General features: G+C 43.4%; 1 protein-coding gene across 1 annotated transcript in view; it reads right to left on the minus strand.

Moving 5' to 3' along the window:
* Positions 1 to 20478, minus strand: part of LOC126530980 (uncharacterized) — a 43991-nt gene that overhangs the window by 9392 nt on the left and 14121 nt on the right. The window contains exons 7-11 of the mRNA XM_050178326.3: positions 11975 to 12055; positions 9722 to 9775; positions 5990 to 6154; positions 1713 to 1752; positions 426 to 511 (exon numbers count right to left, since the gene is read on the minus strand). Of these exons, the coding sequence (XP_050034283.2) occupies positions 426 to 511; positions 1713 to 1752; positions 5990 to 6154; positions 9722 to 9775; positions 11975 to 12055 (426 nt within the window). The remainder of the gene's footprint in view (positions 1 to 425; positions 512 to 1712; positions 1753 to 5989; positions 6155 to 9721; positions 9776 to 11974; positions 12056 to 20478) is intronic.

The following is a 20478-nucleotide window of genomic DNA, read 5'->3' on the forward strand; positions in this document are numbered from 1 at the left end:
CAACTCGACATGATCCCAGATTTCAATGTGAACAGGAACACTTGACCTTAGCTGCTGCTTATGATTCTTCTTCGAGCAAAGCCTGCTCTTGTAAAACGCCCACAGCCCCCTTTGGACCTGACTCACTAAAAAAAATTCAAAAAAAAAGTTCCACCAAAAGGCATTAGCATTGACACTTGCATCAGAACAAATTTCAGCAACAATAAAAATTGAACATTGAATAAAGGTATGTCAAGTTGTCAGTGGTTTCACAGCCTGCGGAGTAATTGCAGAGCAGTATGGTGTGTCAGCATGTAGGCATAAAAGAAGTAAAAAGCAGAGGTCTCACACTTGTAAATATGATAGCCAATACGCCTAAAGTGGAGGAGAGCTCTAGAACATTTACTGATGTAGTTTTGAAAAATATGATATATAACAGTTATTACCTCAGCAATGGCTGGCACACTGACTGAAACCTTCTTTGTCGCAAGTTCCTTAGACCCAGCTGCGGCTGCTCTGCAAGATGTGATCTCTGAAATGCAGCGAAGGGATTACATCAACACCAAGTTGCATGCAGTAGGGACAAAGGTGCACACAACACATGGATGCAAGGAAAAACTATGAGGAGCAAAGCACTTGGCATTGATGCAATTGCACTGTGCAGAGCGTGTTAAAGGCCAACTGCAAGAAAATTTCGTATCCCGTAAAAAGCCCGGCTCTGCGCAGTATATAGCACACATAGAATGCAAAGTTTTCCTTTTGAAATACAAGTATATAAATGTGTTGTGAAAAATTTGCAAGAATAATACCTACTTATAGCGAAACTTTAATAAAAACAAGGCACAAACAAAAACAAACATGCCATTACTGCTCACCAAAAATTATGCAGAACACGGCATGTTCAGAACTAGCACAGCAGCGCCGCACCACAAGCTCTAAGACCGGGCGGCACCCGCAGCGGGCTAAAAGCCTTGAAAACAATCTAGGATTTGTGTCATATCCTCTAACAACTAGGTGTCCACACTATGCTTAGGTCCCATTTAAAGGCTGTTAATAAGAAAATTAGACAATTACCCGCCCTACAGATTTCTCAAGATTGTACCACTAATACATACTACTCATTTATAACTAATTTAGCCAAATTAAGATATTGTTGCAGTTGGCCTTTACACTGACTGCACAAAAGATTAATAGAATCAGTGTTTGTGTAACCGGTGTGACAGCAGTCAACTGCAATGTGCCTGTGCTCCTCAAAGTTTTGCACTCACACAATGAAAATTATTGCATTTACTCGATTCTAAAGAGCACTTTTTTTTTTTCAAGAAATATTTGCTGAGAAATAAATGTGCGCTGTAATGAAACGAAAACTACAATAGTAACAAACTATTATCATTGGCAGTAAAAGTTGCTGCAATGAAATTGACAAGCCAGCTGCAGCTGTGAATGACATTGTTTGTGCCTGTTTTTTAAGCTCATTAGGTTGTCATGGTCGGCAAGGTACTTAAAATGTGCTATCTCAAATGATATATACAGCCGTAAAGATTCTATCTCACTGTTAGAATGAAACGGTGGTATGAGAACAGTCACGGACCTTACATTTCTTTTCTTGAAGTATGAGCATCAGGGTGATTGTTAAAGGCATTTGTTACTTCTGGGCTTAAAAACCTGGATGCACATTACAATCGAGTAAATGCAGTATAATGCGCACAGTAAGGAAATGGAAAGCAGCATACGTGGGTTAGATGCCGTGAATTGGGCAGTGTGCTGGTCATTCTGAAACAACAGGCCAAAGAGCAAAACTACAATCAAACACCAAACTACCACCAAGTAAACAGCACGAGGTTGAGGCTCGACACAGGAGAGGGAACAAATAACAATCATCTAGAAGAATGCTAGCATGCAGCAGCCACATCGAACTTTACAACTCGAAGTACAGTCAGACACGGGTTCGAGAAATATACTTGAGCCAAACTACTTCGGCTGGCTGGTGCGCTATTAAGTTTAGTGTGAAGCAGGAAAATCACACTACAGGCACAGAAGCATTTGTTCCAGCAGTCATTTGCTTCATGCTACATTTCTTGTAAAAGAGTTCAGGAAACTTCCCCCGTGAATCACGATCTGGAAAACACAGCGATCACCTCTAGACAAATTAATTACGTAGCAAAAGAAATTCACAATATACATAAAAGCATTGCTGAAACTCAACTTCTCTTAATTTGAACTTGGCTAAAGATTCGGAGAAGTCAAATTCACTCAAATCATTCAGAAGTTGAGTCAACTGTTCGAAATGCTAGTCAACAGGCACCTTTAGGCAATTCTTGATAATGGTGAGCATTCACACTCAGAAATAAGAACAGTATGTGTACTTGCAAGATTAAGAAGCTCTGATGTTATTTTTCCAGTACAGGTAAGCCTTGATATAAGAAACTTCAATATAACGAAGTAGCTAACTTTTTATAACTTTTTCTCAATAGAACACCATGTATTTAGAACATTAATATAACTAAGTGTGTTTATACACGATTTAGTACAGTTGAAACCAGCAATAACAAAATGCCATGACTACGAAATTCTTGCGACAATAAAATATTGTCATATTCCTGGCAAATGCCCATAGGATTCAATGCATACCTCTTGACAACCTCACGCATGGACGATATTCTGCGATAGCAAGCCAGCTCTTCAAACGATTGACTGTGTCCTCAGACGGGGCCCATATTATTCCATGGCTATAGAAATTACAGAACGCCTCGACCACGCAACTAGAAATGGCCACATTGTCACCCTTTCAGTGGATACCCTCACACTGTGGCCTGATCGGGAACGAACAGGCAGAGGCTGAAGCGAAAACTGCTTTAGATAGTGCTTGTGAAGTACGCATTCTGTTCTCACGTACAGACACTAACGCCCTACTTCGTCGCATAAACCGCAACTCTACGTTAGAACACTGGACCCAACCAGATCGACGACACCAGCGATTACACAAATGGGACCAAGAAATGAAATTTCGTATGCCTCACAAGCTCAAAAGAAGCCACACGAGCATGGTGCACCGGATTCGCCTTGGTGTCGCATTCACCAACCGTTATAGACATATGATAGGTGCCAGTGATACTAGCCCAAACTGTGAATGCTGTGAGGTGCCAGAAACACTTGAACATATATTTTGTGTGTGTCCCACCTACGCGCAAGAACGACAGCAACTTGTCTCCTCCATTGCAAAGATCCACGAGAGACCGCTATCGGACGAGTTTCCTTTAGGTCCTTGGCTTAATGTAAACAGCGCAGCCCTGGTAACAAGTGCCGCTATAGCTTTTCTCCAAGCCACTGGGCTGGAAGCACGGCTTTAGAGAGTCCACAACTCTGTGAATTTGTATATACGCATCTCATCCTTATACCATCATCATTCATCAGCCCTTTCCCTCCCCGCCCTCTTCCCAAGTGTAGAGTAGCAGGCCAGAGCAAGTTATAGCTCAGGCCGACCTCTCTGCCTTTCTGTAAATAAATTTCTCTCTCTCTTGACAACGAAATGTCGCTGTACTGCCAAAAAAAAAAAATCACCCGAACATAACCCCGCATATTACCTACTCGTGCAAGGCTAGCAGGTTCGAAAATGTGCTCAAATGAAATTGCTTTGAACTAAAATTGTGTAAAATACCACCACACTACACTTGCTTGGGTGCCACCATCTTTGTTTACAAAAACAACCAAGTGCCGGAAGCAATCATGCCAGAAACAGGTCATGGCCACCATCTTGTTTGTTGAACGCCCATATGAAGCAGCACAGATGTTGCTACCGCCATGGGAGAACCTACATGGAGAACCTAGTGCAGTGCATAATGTGCACCTCAGTGAGAAAAATGCAGCAATAACAAGAAAATCCACGACCCACCGAAGTGGAATCGTTTATGACGGTGGTCACAGCATGGAGTGCCGCGCATTGGGCTGTGATAACGCGATTGCCTGGGAATACGCACTCCTCGCTTCAAGAACGCTGATTTTGGTTCCACCTGACAGGCATCACGTGCGTATTCGGTGCCAGACAGATTTGCATGAAGGGACCGTAATCTCGATCGACTTGCTTCGGGTATACAAGATACGATCACTTTCGCACTCGGCACCGGACGCGTCGGCACCTACGGGCGGCAGCATGCGTTGGAGAAATGCTGCTGCTTATGTGGAGCGCTGTTGCTCTGTGTCTGGTGCCGAGTTACACGAAATCTCGCAAAAGTGATATGCATTTTCGAAAGCAATTGACCAAGAATACTGCTCCACGGCAGTGCTGCCACTTCTGATCGACGCATGAGGCTGCACTTTGTTCTGTCGGCAATGCAGTTCTATAGCCTTGAGCAAGCTTGCCAAGTAGGCTAATGAAATTTTAACAGTAAAGTTTCGTTCTGCGACGCATTACCTATCCGTGCTGTCTCATTTCGCGACAACAAAATTCTTGCAAAAGCGAATTTATTTGCGTTCCCCGCCGATTTCATTGTTGTGAGGTTACTGGATAACAAAATTTAATGGCCACTGCAAAAGAATACCGAGGCAATAAATTGGCAACTTCCATCAATGCAGATGGTCAAATGGTAGAATTACAGGCGGCTGATTGCGAATGCGCCTCTCAAATCCCATGCCTCATGACCAGAGCCACCGAAGCGGAGCAGCGCTATGTTCCACATTAAGTCCAAGTGCAATAAGATGCCATCGCCCCTCGTGCATTGTACGCCTTAGGTGGGAGTGAAAGCGTGCACCCCCCTTGCGTATTCTCGATCACATGACCTATAACACTAGGCAGGCGGCAAAACGGCATGCATCAAGCCACCATCCTCAGTTCACCATCGCAACCACAGCACAGAGCGCGTGCTGAGCAAAAGAATCTTATCACAGTTGGACTTTATGTTGAACATTACAATGACGGCGAAATTTCCCCTGGACTGTCCCTACAATTGCTATCACAATAAAACAAGTGTAAAAGAGACAAAGCAGGCAGCACGAAGGTATTGTTTGTGCAACATGCTCATGGCTACAGCACCACTTGTATGGCCTGAAAGGACACTAAAGGCCAACACTAAATCAGTTTTCACTCAGTACAGTAGTCTTTCATAACTCTATTTGCTTTCCTTTGGTGGAAAAATTTATAATTAAGGAAAAATATGATGGCAAAGCTTTCCTTCTCCGAATTTTGTGTTTGAACTTCTCCAGTGCTGTTGACACAAGCGTGATATATCTCAAATTTCACTGTATCTTCACCTGTTTAGTTCACCTTTGAGCAGTAGATGTTCCCAAAAGGCAACAGGTGGACTCTTTGTTAACTTCTCAATGCAATCTAACCTTACTTCACCAATAAGCAATTATGGAGCAGCAAGCGGGTACTGTCAACTCCATGACACAACGTAGAGCTGGCGCAAGAATCTCAAAGGATCAGCGTAGCTTAATAAGCCTCCACTCATGGTGAGATTGACCGATTTGGCACTAAAGGTGAGTGGTCTACTTATCAAGCCTAATTTAATATGTCGTCTTTAGCATATGTGTAAAAGTTAAGGAACTTGGTGCTAAAAGTGCAAATAACAGATTAAGGAAACATGTTTGTCCGTGTCAGTCAGTGTTCCTTGCTTTCGCGTGTGTTTTTTGGCGCTGCTGTTATGCCTTCAATAAGTGACCAACTCGCCCGAGAACTCGTTTTACTGAATGTTTGTCTTACCTGAAGCTCAGCGCACTGAAGCGCCCTACCTCCCCCCATCAAAAGAAGGTTTGCTTTCACAGGGTTCAGTCTCAAGGAACTCTGTGTTGTTACAAGCTTTACCTGACCCAAAAATGCATGGGCACTCTTTCGGGATGACAAAACCACTAACAAATTAGCAACAGATTGAGGTCAACCAAATTAAGCAAAGTTGGAGGTTATCCAAGATTTCTTCCGCGTCTAGCTGCTGCGACACGAATGACAAGCCAACCACTTTGCCCATAGAGGGCAACGGGTGATATAGGAGTGAGAGGAAAGAAAGAGGTGGCTCACTGTTGTCGCACAACGGCAGTATGCCAGCAGCATCTCTTGCTTCTTAAACTTTCGGTACAGCTTGGCGTACTCGTCAGCAGCAGCACTGAGCCGAGCCATCATCTCCCTGACTTTGTCTTCAAGCTCCTTTGCAGCCGACGAAGTGAGGATGACGTTGTTGTTCACCTGACAAGTGGAAGAATAAATAACAAGTGAATAATAATCACCGCTACAGTGATTAAATGACAAGGTTTAACTTCCCACAGCAGCACCCTGGCTAAATGAGTGCTGTGGCAGAAGCACAATTCTAACTTCCTTGAATATTCAATGTGCACTCACACGTGAATCTGGTACGGTCTACTCTTAAAAGAAACATCTAATTAGTAGTATTCAAATCAAGATGACCTCAATGAATCATAAATTTCTCAATAAAAAAATTTTTTCAGGTAATTCGTTAATAGACCTTTGGCGACAAAGAAATTATTGCCAAAGCCTCAGTGTCAAAACTGAGCAAAAATAAGACACTAGTTCAAGCTCTAATTTAGTATCTTAAGTAGTAAGTAAGTAAAACCTCGTTGTAAGTAAGCAGAACCTCATTGGTACAATCTAATTCCATACGATTTCCAAGCGCCAATGTTTTAACACAAAAAATTAACGAAAAATTGGGCTTCTTTTTTCCCAGTTAATATGTGCCCAGAAAACATGATTTTTTGGTACCAACATTCAGTGCATCACCAAACTGCGATAACGAATATGACCAAGTGGCAATAACAACTAAGTGGTTCTGGGGCCACTCGAGCTCCACGAGTGTGTCGGCGTCTCATACTGCAGCGATTCACGCAACGCTTCATGTAATTCAAATTTTTTTTAGTAAATTTGTATCGTACGTGTACCCAGTCTGTATGTCTTTTTCTCATAACTAGGGGTGTGCAACTATCAAAATTATTGAATGCGAATCGAATACGAGTACTTAGCTTTGAATATCAAACCGAATAGTAAATTATCATATGCAAATGCATTTATTAGCAAGTTATGTTAATTTGTTATTTATGAACATTGCAATTACGTAATGCTAAAAAACTAGACGAGTAGGTCATTACACTAAAGCATTGTGTATTTGGCTCATGTTAACTGGGAGAATTTAGTCATTCTCACTAGCTGTCCTCGCCACCCTGTGCACTGTTATACCGCATCAAATGCCCATAAAATCGGAGACAATTAACCCTGCGCCAGACATCACTCATCGCACTTGCTGTCAAGCAATAAGTTCAGTATTGGGGGAGTATTAGGGGCTGAAAAAAAAAAGAATGCTGGCTCTCCCATAATCGAGAGTAGATCTAGGCATGAAATGGCTACCGGCAAAGCAGATTGGTTGGAGATGGTAGTAGCCACAATCTAAAAATGGGTGTAGTGCATGTTTGCAACAGCACACCACACCACATCACACCACACCGTGCCATACTGTGCACTGGTCCATATCGACGCAACAGTTTCCCGTCACAGACAGAACCCTATTGCAAGTCTCGTCTCAGTCAAACAGCCACCTGCAGTACGCCGGACGAACGGAGTGGCCAGAGGCTACCGGCCTGGATGCTCCCGCATGCTACCGGTGCTGCTGGCGCACCAGACGCGCCGCGGGCCTGACGAACTGCTGGCATTGAAAAGAGCACAGGCAACTGTGTTTCAGTGCCAAAAGGTGACAATCAAGTGTATAGTACCCTATATCTGCCCTTTTTGAATTGTACTATATATATAGTATAGTTTAGTACCCTATACTGGTATAGTACCCTATATCTGCCCCTTTGAACGTTGCCCTATTGGAAATGACAAAGAAAACTTCAGCATACTAGACATACAGCTTGACTGATACTGTGAACATTTGGAAGAACTCGGAAACAATATTTTTTGTAACTTGTTTGGGAAGTAACTAGCCTATGTAGTGTAGCCTTGATTGATTTCCCGGATGATTTCGGTTTGTTCTTGCAACTTGCCCAGATAACGACTCTGGCTTTTGACTCAAGGACACTTGACGGTCGCCGACAACGGGAGCTAAAAGCATTTGATGCTTAAAAAGAAAAGTCCACCCTTGATATCCGCAAACCTGTGCCCCTTGCTGCTGAGAGGTGGGCTTTCTCACACACATTACGCGTGCGGAATTACGTGCGCGCACAATTAGTGGCAAAGTGTGCTTTACAGGCAAAATTTTGCTAGCAGCACGAAATCATCACAAAATTCGGCCCAAGATCGCCCCAATATTGTTAGATTACACAGAAACAAATGCTAAGAGCCGTGTTTGCTCCCACACAGCTAGCAATATATAAAATTTGATTCGTATATTCGAAAATTTCAGACATCTACTTTCTGAATCGAATACAGATACTATCACATAATATTTGATAATATCTGAGCTTTTCAAACGTTCACACACCCCTACCCATAACATATGAAAGAGGGTTTAGTGTATATCTGAAACATTATGGCGACGGTGAAAATTTGCCTGGAGTTTCTGCATAATTGCAATTGCAATAAAATGAGTGCAGTGGCAATGTTTTCCATTCACCCTTGTGCTACAATTGCTGCTTCTGGGTCATTGTGCAGTAAAGACCAGTTGAAGTTCGACCTTTGTCCTGTGTATCTCGCTGTGTCCTGTCTAGAATTATGCCGTGAACCACGATTCATAACACTCGTAACCAATTCGCCCAACTTAAAGGGCCCCTCAACAGCTCTGGCCATTTTGAGCTGACAAGCACAGTGCATACAATACGTGCTAACAATTATGCCTGCTAAGTATTACGTCTGTACGCGCCGTGAAAAGAGCTTAAATTTCAAACCGAACGCCATGTGACATGTGGCTTCAAGAAGCATTCAAGGTAACATCAGTTATTTGTTTAATCTGTTGCTTCAATAGAAGAATTAAAGTTCGGGAAAATAATAAAACCTGCTAACTGAATGTATGTGAGTCTTTGTTTTACTTCGTACCATAGCAAGAGAGATGTACTCCCATTTCGTCTGCTTGTTCCCATCTCGTGCAGTTGCGTGCACTGAGAGTGAAACTATGTCACTGAAATATTTCTATCTTGGCTATTAATGAACCAATTGAAAAATGATTTTGACAGAATGCTCCCTTGGTAGAGGACACGTAACTTCCACCATATAACCAAAATTTGCTAAGTGGACTGGTGAGGGGCCCGTTAATGTGTTGAATGCCTTACAATGCGGGAAGCAGCACGTAAAAATATCGCTTGTACGTGTATTATTGCGAGCTCCTCATGATGAGTGATGGCCTTCAAGATTAAAGGTTACACGCAAAGCGAAAAAATAACGGAGACCGCAATCAGACATGGTGGCCGTGCTGCTTTGGTTAGGTGATCCAGAGAAAATTAGGCCTTGCTCTCCTTCCCCCATCCTCTCTCTCTTATTGCATTCCCTTTATGCTTTAAAGGGCCCTTATGGCGAGTATGTGTATAAGCACTGCAGGGGGGAATTGGGAAGGGTTCTACACCATTCTAGGAAAGCTGGTGGGGTTCTCCAAGGCTAGAAAGCTTGAGAACCCCCGCTCTAAACCTTCACACACAAGCCACGCATTTGCAATCCGCGAAAAGTCCAACAAAGATGCCAGTGGTGCCAACGGTGTGAATGCACCTCAAGCATCGGTATAACTGCCACCGCAGTAAAACTGTAAAGTGAACGTGTACAAGTATTTACAGAAAGAACATGGCGGATTGAGCCACACCGTTTGCACCAAAAACCCACCTCATTGTCGAGTGTCTCGTCATCATCCTCAGTGCTCATGCCACTGTCAGACATCTGGAATGTGTGGCAAGGCAAGACTTCAGTGCCGTACGGTATCAAAGAACAAGCATAGCACTACTGGTACAAGTACACTATGATTGAAACTACAACAGTGAATTGTGCCTTGGGGAGGATAAGTGCTAAATCTTGGCCACAACATAAGTAAGCTGTAAGCTAGATACAAAAAGACGCGAGAATACACCTGAGATCTTTTTCTTCTTCTTCTTTTTTTTTTTTAAATGTAGCAATAAAAATTTAGGCTGCCAGGACAGAAGACAAAAACACAGTTTGGTACAATAATATGCAGTTAATCTATGGGTCCTGGGTTATGGCAATCAATACACTAAAGTGCTGTTCTTTGCAGAACATGAGGCCTCATCACCGTCATTATAGTACAGATGAGATTTTTACCCAATTTCAACTTTTTACATTCCCATCATGTGATCTTTCTTTTCTACAGACAATGTAATTGGACAGTTCATTTCCACGTTTCATCCTTTTTTCTGTGCTTATTAGCATCAAGAACCAAGAGTAGTAAGAAAGACTGTTGCCCTGTACAGACATAAGGATTTGGTTAACAAGTAAAACAGAAGCAGCTGCAACCATCATTACCGCACCACTGACTGACAAAATTACAAGGCACACATCCTGTAACACATAGAGATGATCAGTCAAAGGGCTGTTGTGTCACACAATCTGAGCCAAATGACCTAAAATGTGTGTCATCGGACTTCAGCAGTGAAGGAAATTGCTTAATAAGGCCAACTAGTCGTAGGCATAGAGCATCCTACTCAAATTACTAGAAGAAATCATGGCGTTGCGATCGTTCAGATATCATTGATGGGTATTGTTACATGAATATGTCTGTTCATGCCTGTGGCTCCAAACCATATTGTGGCTTTATTTGTTTCACTTTATCTGCCTTTATTTGCCTTTATTTGTGTATATTTCCAAACAATCATATGTTTCTAAATGCATGAAGGCAAATAAGACTGTCCACATACACAGTCATTGTGAATTGTTGAGCTTGTGGCGCAATATTTTGTTGAATATGAACAATTTGCAAAGTCAAAAAGTCGTTCGAAGCCAGAAAAATGAAGTTAAGGCAAATTCATGAGAGGGTTCTCCCCATGGTTAGCAGCGGGGAAAATACCACCCACCGCTCCCTATTGTCCACACGCCCTTTGAGTTGACTGAAGCAGCATAAGGTTGTAACAGTGAGCCTAAATATGCAAACGGTAACGATATTAAGGCTAAAACTACAATAATAAAAACACAAAGAAAGGACTACCACTTTCAGTTACAGTGTTTTTGGCACTAAAATGGTTACTGTTCTACACCCACCAGCTAGCTCAACAGCAGGAACTACTAAATATATGATGATGATGGTAATCTATGAGCTAATGGCCTAACCCTTTGCTGCAATGCGCATTCCTGCAGCCTCACAGCCCAAACCGAGGTACATGTTCATCTTGCTTCTCAGTGAAGCCCACTGCACGCTTTTAGGATGTTTTAGCATAGCATGGCAGGCAATCTGCTAACACAATGCAAGCGCATGAGGGCCTCACTTGCATGCAGTGTTAGCTCCACTTGGGTGCATACTGTTGTAATAATTGAAGATTGCACTATGCTAAAAGGCCCCATTAAGCTCACAGCTACAGTTGCAATTCACATTAGTTTGTCATAAACTTATAACCATATTAATTTTGTCAAATATTTGCCAAAAGCTCCTGCCCCCATTTTCATTGAGTTTGCCTTTGCATTGTGTTTGCAAAATACAGTAACATTCCCCCTTTCAGGCACCAATCAGCACAATCTGTTAAAAATAAATACTCAACATATTTCTCGCGTCATCAATATATTGGAAAATAACAGCAAAACAGTAAATATCAAATTTTTTTCTACAAGTTTTATCATGTCCATAGCTTACAACTTCACATATAAACCCCCAAATATTTTGAGCAAAGAATAGAATCCCCTCTTTCAATTGTAGTGCGCCCAGACGACAGTTGAGCATTTAAAAAAATTGCCATATACTAATCATTAATGACAAACATACATTTACGAGACCTATACCAGCTAAGGCCAGATGTTTGTCAATGGCATGTGGTATAACTGGTATCACCATGATGGGTGCATAAATTTACCTGTCATCCGAGTACTAAAAACATGCAAACACACATTGACCATTAAAGAACACGAAGGAGAACTCACAGCAGGCTTTTGGGACAACTTTTGGATGGTCTCCTTCAGGCTATCATTTTCTGTCATCACATTCACAACCCTCAAGGCAAACTAGGGGGGGGGGGGGGAGAAAAAAAAAAAAAAACACCTTCAGCACAGTTCACCACAGCCACACCAGGCATTGCACACTGCACATCAATTTTCAATCCATTTTTAACTGTGAAAGACAGGTTTCTGTTTCACATTGTTTAAAGGAGGCAATAGTAAGGAATATCCAACTAGATCGGTCGAGTGAACTTTGCGCAGACTAGTTAATCGTCAATCAATGAAGTGCTATTACATTGCATCCAAAAGCAACGACTTAACCTGACCATTTCTGGGAACGCTCATTCCACCAAAATTGCCAGAAAATGCTAAAGCACTGTAAGATCACTGGCGTCACACTGGCATCACCGGCACCATAGCTTAACAAGGAAGCTAAAGAGAACTTTGTGCTTGATTTCCTCTATTAATAAAAGGAACACAATTCTCATGTCAAAGGAACACAAATTGAATTTTAAAGAAAGGAACATTTGTACCACCACTAACTCTTTCTGTACCGCGCCCAAAGGGCATCGTTAGCCCACTAACTATGGTTTGGAATGCCGGTTTTGAGATTTTCCACGCAACTCATGGACACACAGCGCTATCTGACGTGAAGGAGGAGACCTTTTTTTTTTTTTTTTCTAAGCAGTTCGTCTTTTTCTCTCAGGCAGTGATTTTTGACCGCACTCCGAAGTTTTCGCGCTCGTCAAAGTAGAAAGCAAAAATGGCCGCCCGCTATAGATGATATGAAACGTGGGTTTCGAGACTTCCTGCGCCATTCACGGGCACACTGCACCATAGGACATGAAGGAGGAGAACTATATTTTTGTTTTCTAAGCAGTTCGCTTTTTCCCCACCAGGCGTTAATTTTTGAACGCACTCCAAACTTTGGCGATCGTCAAAGCAGAAATGAAAAATGGCCGCTTCCGGGAGCGGTGCACGCACTTCAAAAGATCACAGATCTCGCCATTCCACTTCATTTGTGGCTGACTGTATCTACGGATCCAGCTGCAGCGAGTCTGAGGATGCTACCTTTTTGTCGGTCTCAGAGTCAAAGTCTAACAATGACGCAAGCCAGCCCAGAACATCGACGGCCGTAGCCTGGCAAGCCAAACTGTAGTGCTAGCACTTAAATTTTTGTAGTGGAATACCTGTTCAAAGATAAATTTAGATTTTTTCGGAGATAGTGCCAATCAGATGGCAGTACATTTTGCATATCTCATAATCTGTTGTACATATTTTTCTTAGTAGATACAAGCGTGTCTTCACAACCTTTGCTCAATTTTATGACATTTATGCCATTTTTTTTATGACATTTCGTTAATAAAAATGTTGTGTGAAAAGTGCATTCACTCTGTCTTTTGTTTAAGTATAGTAGACTCGCGATAATTCAAACTCTGATAATTCATACTTTCGGTTAATTCAAACAAAAATCAAATTTTTGGTTGGTTCGCCATGTTTTCAATGTATTTTAAGGCCGCTTAATTCAAACACCGCAATTTGGTTAATTCGTACTTTTTGCTTGTCCATACCGGAAAATTATCGGCTATCGTTCCCACCACTGGTGAAAAATCTGACTTCTTATATCACCACAACAGCGGAAAATGTTAAAATAAGCGCACTATGGCCTAAAAAAATAAAAGAAAGCGAACAAGAGCCTAACAAACAAACGTTCGAAACAAAAGCCTCCCGAAGGGCACATTGTTGCTCAACTTTCCGTGGCTTGCTAGCATGCTTGCTAGCCAGTTCAAAGCAGGAAGTTCGAAATTAAAACACATAACCCTCAAAACTTGTGGAAATGACGACTGTCCACCTGCGTTTGTCAAAACGCTCAAAACTGACGTAAAACCTGACGTAAAAACAAAGAGCACGAGAAAAGGAAAAAAAAAAGGTGCGAAAGTGACGCGAGTAGCATCGGCCGATTCCGAATCACGTGACCGCTCGCGCTTTTCTTTCCCTGGTCGGTCGCCCGCGTTGGTAGCATCATGTCTCCGAGGGGGAAGTACCGAACCCTTTCTGTGAAAGAAAAATTGGCAGCCATAGTAGAAGTTGAGGCTGGAGCGAAGAAGACTTCTGTGGCATTGAAGTATGGAATCACAAAAAGTACGCTGACAACGATTGTGAAAGCGAAAGACAAGCTGCGAAACAACGCAGGCCATTTCGCTCCCGACAGAAAAAGGCTTAGGGAGGCGGCGCATCCGGAGCTTGAGAAGGCAGTTTTTCTTTGGCTGAAGCGCGCTCAGAACTGCAGTCTACCAGTAAGTGGACCAATCCTGCGAGAGAAGGCCGAACAACTGTCTTTGCGCTTTGGAATTGAAGACTTCAAGTGTAGTGATGGATGGGTGTCGCGATTCAAGGAGCGACATGGCCTCACTTTCAAAACAGTAAGTGGAGAAGCGGCAGCGGTCGATGAGGCGGTTACTACCGACTGGCAGCAGACGCGTCTTCAGAGCCTACTGCTTGAATACTCCCCGGCTGACATTTATAATGCTGACGAAATGGGACTGTTCTTCAAGTGCCTTCCTCAGCAAACATTGTGTCGCAAGGGGGAACGTTGCACCGGCGGAAAGCTGAGCAAGGAGCGGCTCACAGTCATGGTTTGTGCCAATATGGATGGTAGTCACAAGCCCGAACTTTTCGTTGTTGGCAAATCGAAGCGTCCGAGATGCTTTAAAGGCGTCCGAGCTATTCCCGTTTCTTATGCAGCAAATACACGTGCATGGATTACGCAATCTTTGTTTGAGGATTGGCTGCGGAAACTTGACGTGCGGTTTAAGCGCGATAAAAGAAAAGTGCTGATGATAGTGGATAATTGTCCCGCTCACGGTGACGTGGAGGGGCTGGAGGCAATTCGTCTTGAATTCCTCCCTCCAAACACAACAGCTGTCCTCCAGCCTCTGGATCAGGGGGTAATCAAATGTCTGAAGATAAACTACAGAAAGCTACTCCTTAAGAGGATGCTAATATGCATGGATAATTCCATGTCGTACAGCGTAACACTGCTGTCGTCTGTGGGAATGCTAGCTGACACATGGAGTGCAGTAACATCGGCAACGATACGGAACTGCTTCCAGCATGCCTTCCGCATACCAGGCCACACCAGTGATACCTTGCCTGACTGCGCTCGAAATGAAGGTGAAGACTGCCTCCAAATGGAGAGCGATGAAGCAAGGCTAGTGCTTTCTGCACTCCAAGCACACAACATAGCTGCTGACCTCAGTGAACTTGCGGCTGCCGATGATAACTTCTGCGTGTGCAGGGAAGACACCCTGGACGACTTGGTGGCCGAGGTGCTGCCAGCACAGTACAGCAGCGAAAGTGAAGAGGAATCAGAAGAGCAATCCTCTGTGACAGCAGCACAGGCCTTCCACTACCTTGCCGAGGTCCGCAAATTTCTGACTGTAGAAGAAAATTCTCAAGAACAACTGGCTGCTCTTAATGGAATAGAGAACTTTGTTCTTAATGCACATGTAAAGAAAAAACAATCAACAATTCATGATTTCTTCAAACGGTCTAGTCAGCCATAGATTTCCATTAAACTTGTTCTGGATCCTTCACCTCTGCTCTGTTTTTACTGTGTAATTAAAGAGTGAAATGTTTAAAATATGATTTAAGTGGATAATTAATTGTAATGTGCGCTGTAATCTTGCTCAGAGTCATAGTATATGCGAGAACTTCCGATAATTCAAACTTCCTGATAATTCAAACAAAATCCTGGGGTCCCTTTGAGTTTGAATTAACGAGAGTCTACTGTATTACATAAAATATTGAGTGCAGTAGTTCCTTCAGAGAAAGATATCCGGCGTAACCTACAAAAACCACCTATTTTCCCCATGGTAGGGAAAGAGTTAAGCAATGCAAAAGAACAGCAAATAAATATTCATGTGTTTTGAGAGAATGCACTTTCACTTAAGATGCATCCTGCACCATGCTGAGCAAGTTGCAGTAGCCAACGGCATTCAAAGAACTGCAGGCTTCGCACTTCCTTGTGGGTTAACAAGAGCTGTCAGACAGTACAGTAGAACCTTGTTGATCTATTTTAAAAATGAAAATGCGAGAAAAAATGTAGTATCCACGAAACTGTACGATCCAAATTCACGAGAAATTTGAAGAATAACAACAGAGCAAGAAAGGTTTGAGATGCGACAGGATTTATTTCCTACTAAGTATACCTGAAATCTTTTGCTAGTGTAGTACCTGACCTTGAGAAAGGAGAAGTTCCTTTTACATACACTGCCGAAATGTTTTAGCCTTTTTGTTGTCCTTGGCACAAAAGAAGCAGCACAGCGCATCTAGTATGGAGAGGGCTTTGGTCAAAGTAGCCGGCGGACGAATGCAATCGTCCTCGTCGTCGTTTTCAGGTAATTGTGCTTCGCCACCTGTTATTGGTTCAACTATCTCTGCCATGCTTTGTAGCTCGCACGTGAGGATGTTGCCATCAACCGCAACAAAATTTTCAAGCGCGCCAATGCAGCGGAACTCCGCCTCTGTTTCAACTTCAAGTGTGTCGTCGGTAACTCGGGGCTGTACTTCTGCTGCGTTGCACTGAAAAGCTCACTTTTTAAAGCAGTTTTTTACCATTTCGCGATTTATGTCCTCCCAAAACTGGCTCAGATAATGCATTGCATCCAATGGTGATAGCTTCCCAGGATCCTCACCCGTGGACATGCAAGCAAGTAAGTGACGCACAATGCACTTTCTATAGATGTGTTTCACATTTTTGATAACACCCGCATCCAGTGGTTGCAACTGGCTTGACTGTTTACTGGAAGAAAATGTGCAGATTACGGAGGAACATGTTTTTTTGGATGAGCCGTGCAAATGTCCGCAAACAACACACCTTCACATCCTTTGCACCCTTTCTATCGAGGTATTGAAGGAACTTTTCGAAGACATCACACGTCATCCACGGCTTTGTGTTGTGCTTGTAAACACAAGGGAGGCAAGCGATGTTATACAAGCACGTAAGTTTCTTTGCCTTTCCGATCCTCCACGGCTTCATCATGTCATTACCATCTTCGTAACAGCAAAGGAGTATCGTAACACGATCTTTGCTGATCTTACCACCATGACAGGATTCTCCCTTCATGCTTAGGGACTTCCTGGGCTGAGCCCCGAAGAACAGGCCAAGGTCATCTGAATTGCACACATCGTGCGGGTCATAAGCATTGAAAGCACTCGCGAACAGTGCGATCCTGTTCCCAAGATCAAGCGGGTTCACGCTTGCTGCTTCTCTGTTTATCTGTCGATAGCTAATGCCGTGTCTTTTATGAAAATGATTGATCCAGCCATTCAACGTGGTAAAGTCATCTATTCCCAAAACATCAGCAATTTCCAATGCTTTTTCCCCGAGGAATGCTGCCATCAATGCTTACGCCGGGAGCCCACGCCTGCCTGAACCACTTCAGCAGTACTTCTTCAAGTTCTCCATGCTTTGCTCCGTGGGCTTGCTTTCTCCCAGCACGAAACACTAAGGTATTCGCTTTGATTTCCATGCGCTATGACACAATCGCATTAACAGTTGACACCGGCAAGCTAAGCTCACTGGCTTGGTCAACCTGCTTTTTTTTTTCTGGTTCTGGTCGATGACTGCAAGTATATTAAGCTTTTCCTTGATGGTCAAAGGTTTGCGTTTCCTCAATGCTATGACCGTAGTTCTCGAACACACTAATGCAAGCAGAGCCTCTGCAATGAATACGATGTGCGAAGTCCAAAGAGATTCTGGAACAATACCGAAAGCCCAAGGACGTGCCGGCATTGCCACGTGACACAAGCGGTCGAGCACTGCGGCAAAACTACCACTGCGGCCGGCTGCCTCAAGGAGTGGAGCCACGTGGCATGACAGCCTTTCCTTGTTTACGTGGGATCTGGTGTTCGAAAAACGTACCATGCGATCACAGTTTGGTGATATAGGGAACATTAGTGCAATAAAGCGTGGTTTCCAGAAAAGTAGTATGTGGTAAGAAAGCAGCAAAACTGTATTGGGTCACATTTAGTGCCCTTGGTCACCAAGGTTGGTGCCAGGAAAATGTGCAAAACAGGAACGTGTCAACGAGGTTCTACTGCACATCAATGTTTAATACCCCTTGTGCCCCTAAACCCCATTGCTAACAAATCCACCTAAGCTTGCTTGTGTGATCACCACACTGGAGATGACAGTAATACCAACACATGACAGTGCGTGCCTATGGTGAAAATTCCATGAGTTGAGTAGTTCCAGTTCCACGGAATTTTTCAACTGTGTACTGCCTTTTGTACCTCCACAATGTTGACAGCCATTTTTTAATGAAGTAACACACCTAGATATAAATGACATTTGTTCTGACATTCCATAAATTCTGAATTGCCAAGATGACTGACGTATACAAAAATGACCACACCGTTTTGCAACAAACTACAAGCTTTAGCAAACAAGGCCATTATCGAGTTTAACACTAATTTCCTATGATATCTGTTGATATTGTTCTTGCTTTTGAAAACCAAGGCTTCCCCATTCAACAAGAGGCTGTTTAAATATCAAGAAAATGTGCAAGACTGTGGTGCTATACATAATGTTATAAGTACATCTGCTAGTCAAAACTTAGTCATACTTGAACAAACATTTTCAGATAAATATTTGTAGCAAAGTGGTCTACAATCATTATTTTACCATCATAAATAAGAAAAAAGAGCCACTGAGCTACATGCAACAGAGATACCATAAGAAGCCAACTAACACTGACACCAAGGACAACATAGGGGAAATTACTTGTGCTTAATAAATGAAATAAAGGAACGATAAATTAATGGAAACTAAAGTGGATGAAAAAACAACTTGCCGCAAGTGGGAACCTTAGCGAAATGCGAAGGTTGTGGGTTCGGTTCCCACCTGCGGCAAGCTGTTTTTTCATCCACTTTAGTTTCCATTAATTTATCGTTCCTTTATTTCATTTATTAAGCACAAGTAATTTCCCCTATGTTGTCCTTGGTGTCAGTGTTAGTTGGCTTCTTATGATATTACTAATAAAAATGGGGCCCCTCGGTTAACTCCCTTTCTTCTCGTTTATGCAACAGAGAATGTCATTCTACAGTACCTGCCACATTTAGGTGGAAACCTTATAGTGGAACCCCAATTATACGACTTTCTCGGGACCGCGAAAAAGCGTTGTAAAATGCGGGCCTCGTAAAATCCGAACATAAATTATGCCTATAAACATACTACTTATTTCGCACGACAGATTTACAAGAAACTTCAATGTAAGCTACTAACATACTCTGCAGGGCTTGGAAACCCAAATTACCGAAAAAGTAAATGCGATAAGTATTAATGCTGCAGTACAGGTACCAACCATGCTGTATTCAAACGAACCATTATGGCACTCCACTGCCCACTGCCGCGATTCCCGCCAGCCGGCGCGAACTTTAAAAAAAGTCGGTAAGTTTCTTTTGCACCTTCTTTGATCTGCGAACCAAAAGCTTTCGCTCGAGTTGGGCAACGTCCAAAAGGAAGTCCTCTACAGCGTCGCGTGAACAGATGAAGTTCCGGATGCTATCTATGTGCCGTAGCACCTCAGCGAACGTGGTAGGCGCAGGCACGGCATCTGTGGCATCGTCGTTGTCCTCGTCCGATGTCGCAGTGGTGTCGGCACTAGGCAAAGCCTCCTCGATGGCGTCATCCAGCGACACCTCGCCGCAGATCGCAACATTGTCGTCGGCCTCCAAGTACTCGGCAAAGGTCGTGGTGAGGTTTAAACGCTTGAAATAGTCGTCGGCGAAGCCTGCATCGGCCTCAAGCGGCATCGAGGTTGTTGCGTCCCCAGAAGAGGAGGCAGTCTCTCGCTTAAAGCCATAGTGCTTGAACGAGTTAGTGAGTGTGCTTCGCGACACTGCATTCCATGAACTGGCAATAAAATGCATGGTGTCCAGCACAGTGATATTTTTTTCCAACTCACTGTGCTCCATAGCCACCAGCCAACGCTGCACTAACCACTTCCGGTACCCTTGCCTGGCGCACTTAATGATGCCAAAGATCCGGGTTACTTAAGGTCCCGGACAATGCTGGCTTTCGTGGCTCCATGCCACTTTTCCGCTTCCTCGGTAATATTCAGCCTATTGCCGAACCACAGAACTGCCCGCTTTCGAGACATCGTACATCGCGTTGCTCCACACAACTCAAAACCTCTGCTGAACACTGGTCGCTAGGATTACTACGAACACGTGCGATAAACCTAGACCTCTCCGTGCTACCTTGTTGGCGATCTGCTGCTGGGAAACTGGAAGGAGAGAAACACTTCCCCAGTGCGACGAGAGGCGACGCTGCCAAGATGGGGAGAAAGTGACTGTGGAAAAGAAAAGGCACTATTTCAGCACAGTGGGAATCGCGGGCGGCTACTGGTGGGGGGGAGAGAAACGATTCCCCAACGCAATGAGAGGCAATGTCACCAAGAAGAGAGGGAGAAAGTGATTGTGGG

This window comes from Dermacentor andersoni, chromosome 5 (assembly GCF_023375885.2).
Source record: "Dermacentor andersoni chromosome 5, qqDerAnde1_hic_scaffold, whole genome shotgun sequence".
NCBI lineage: Eukaryota > Metazoa > Arthropoda > Arachnida > Ixodida > Ixodidae > Dermacentor > Dermacentor andersoni.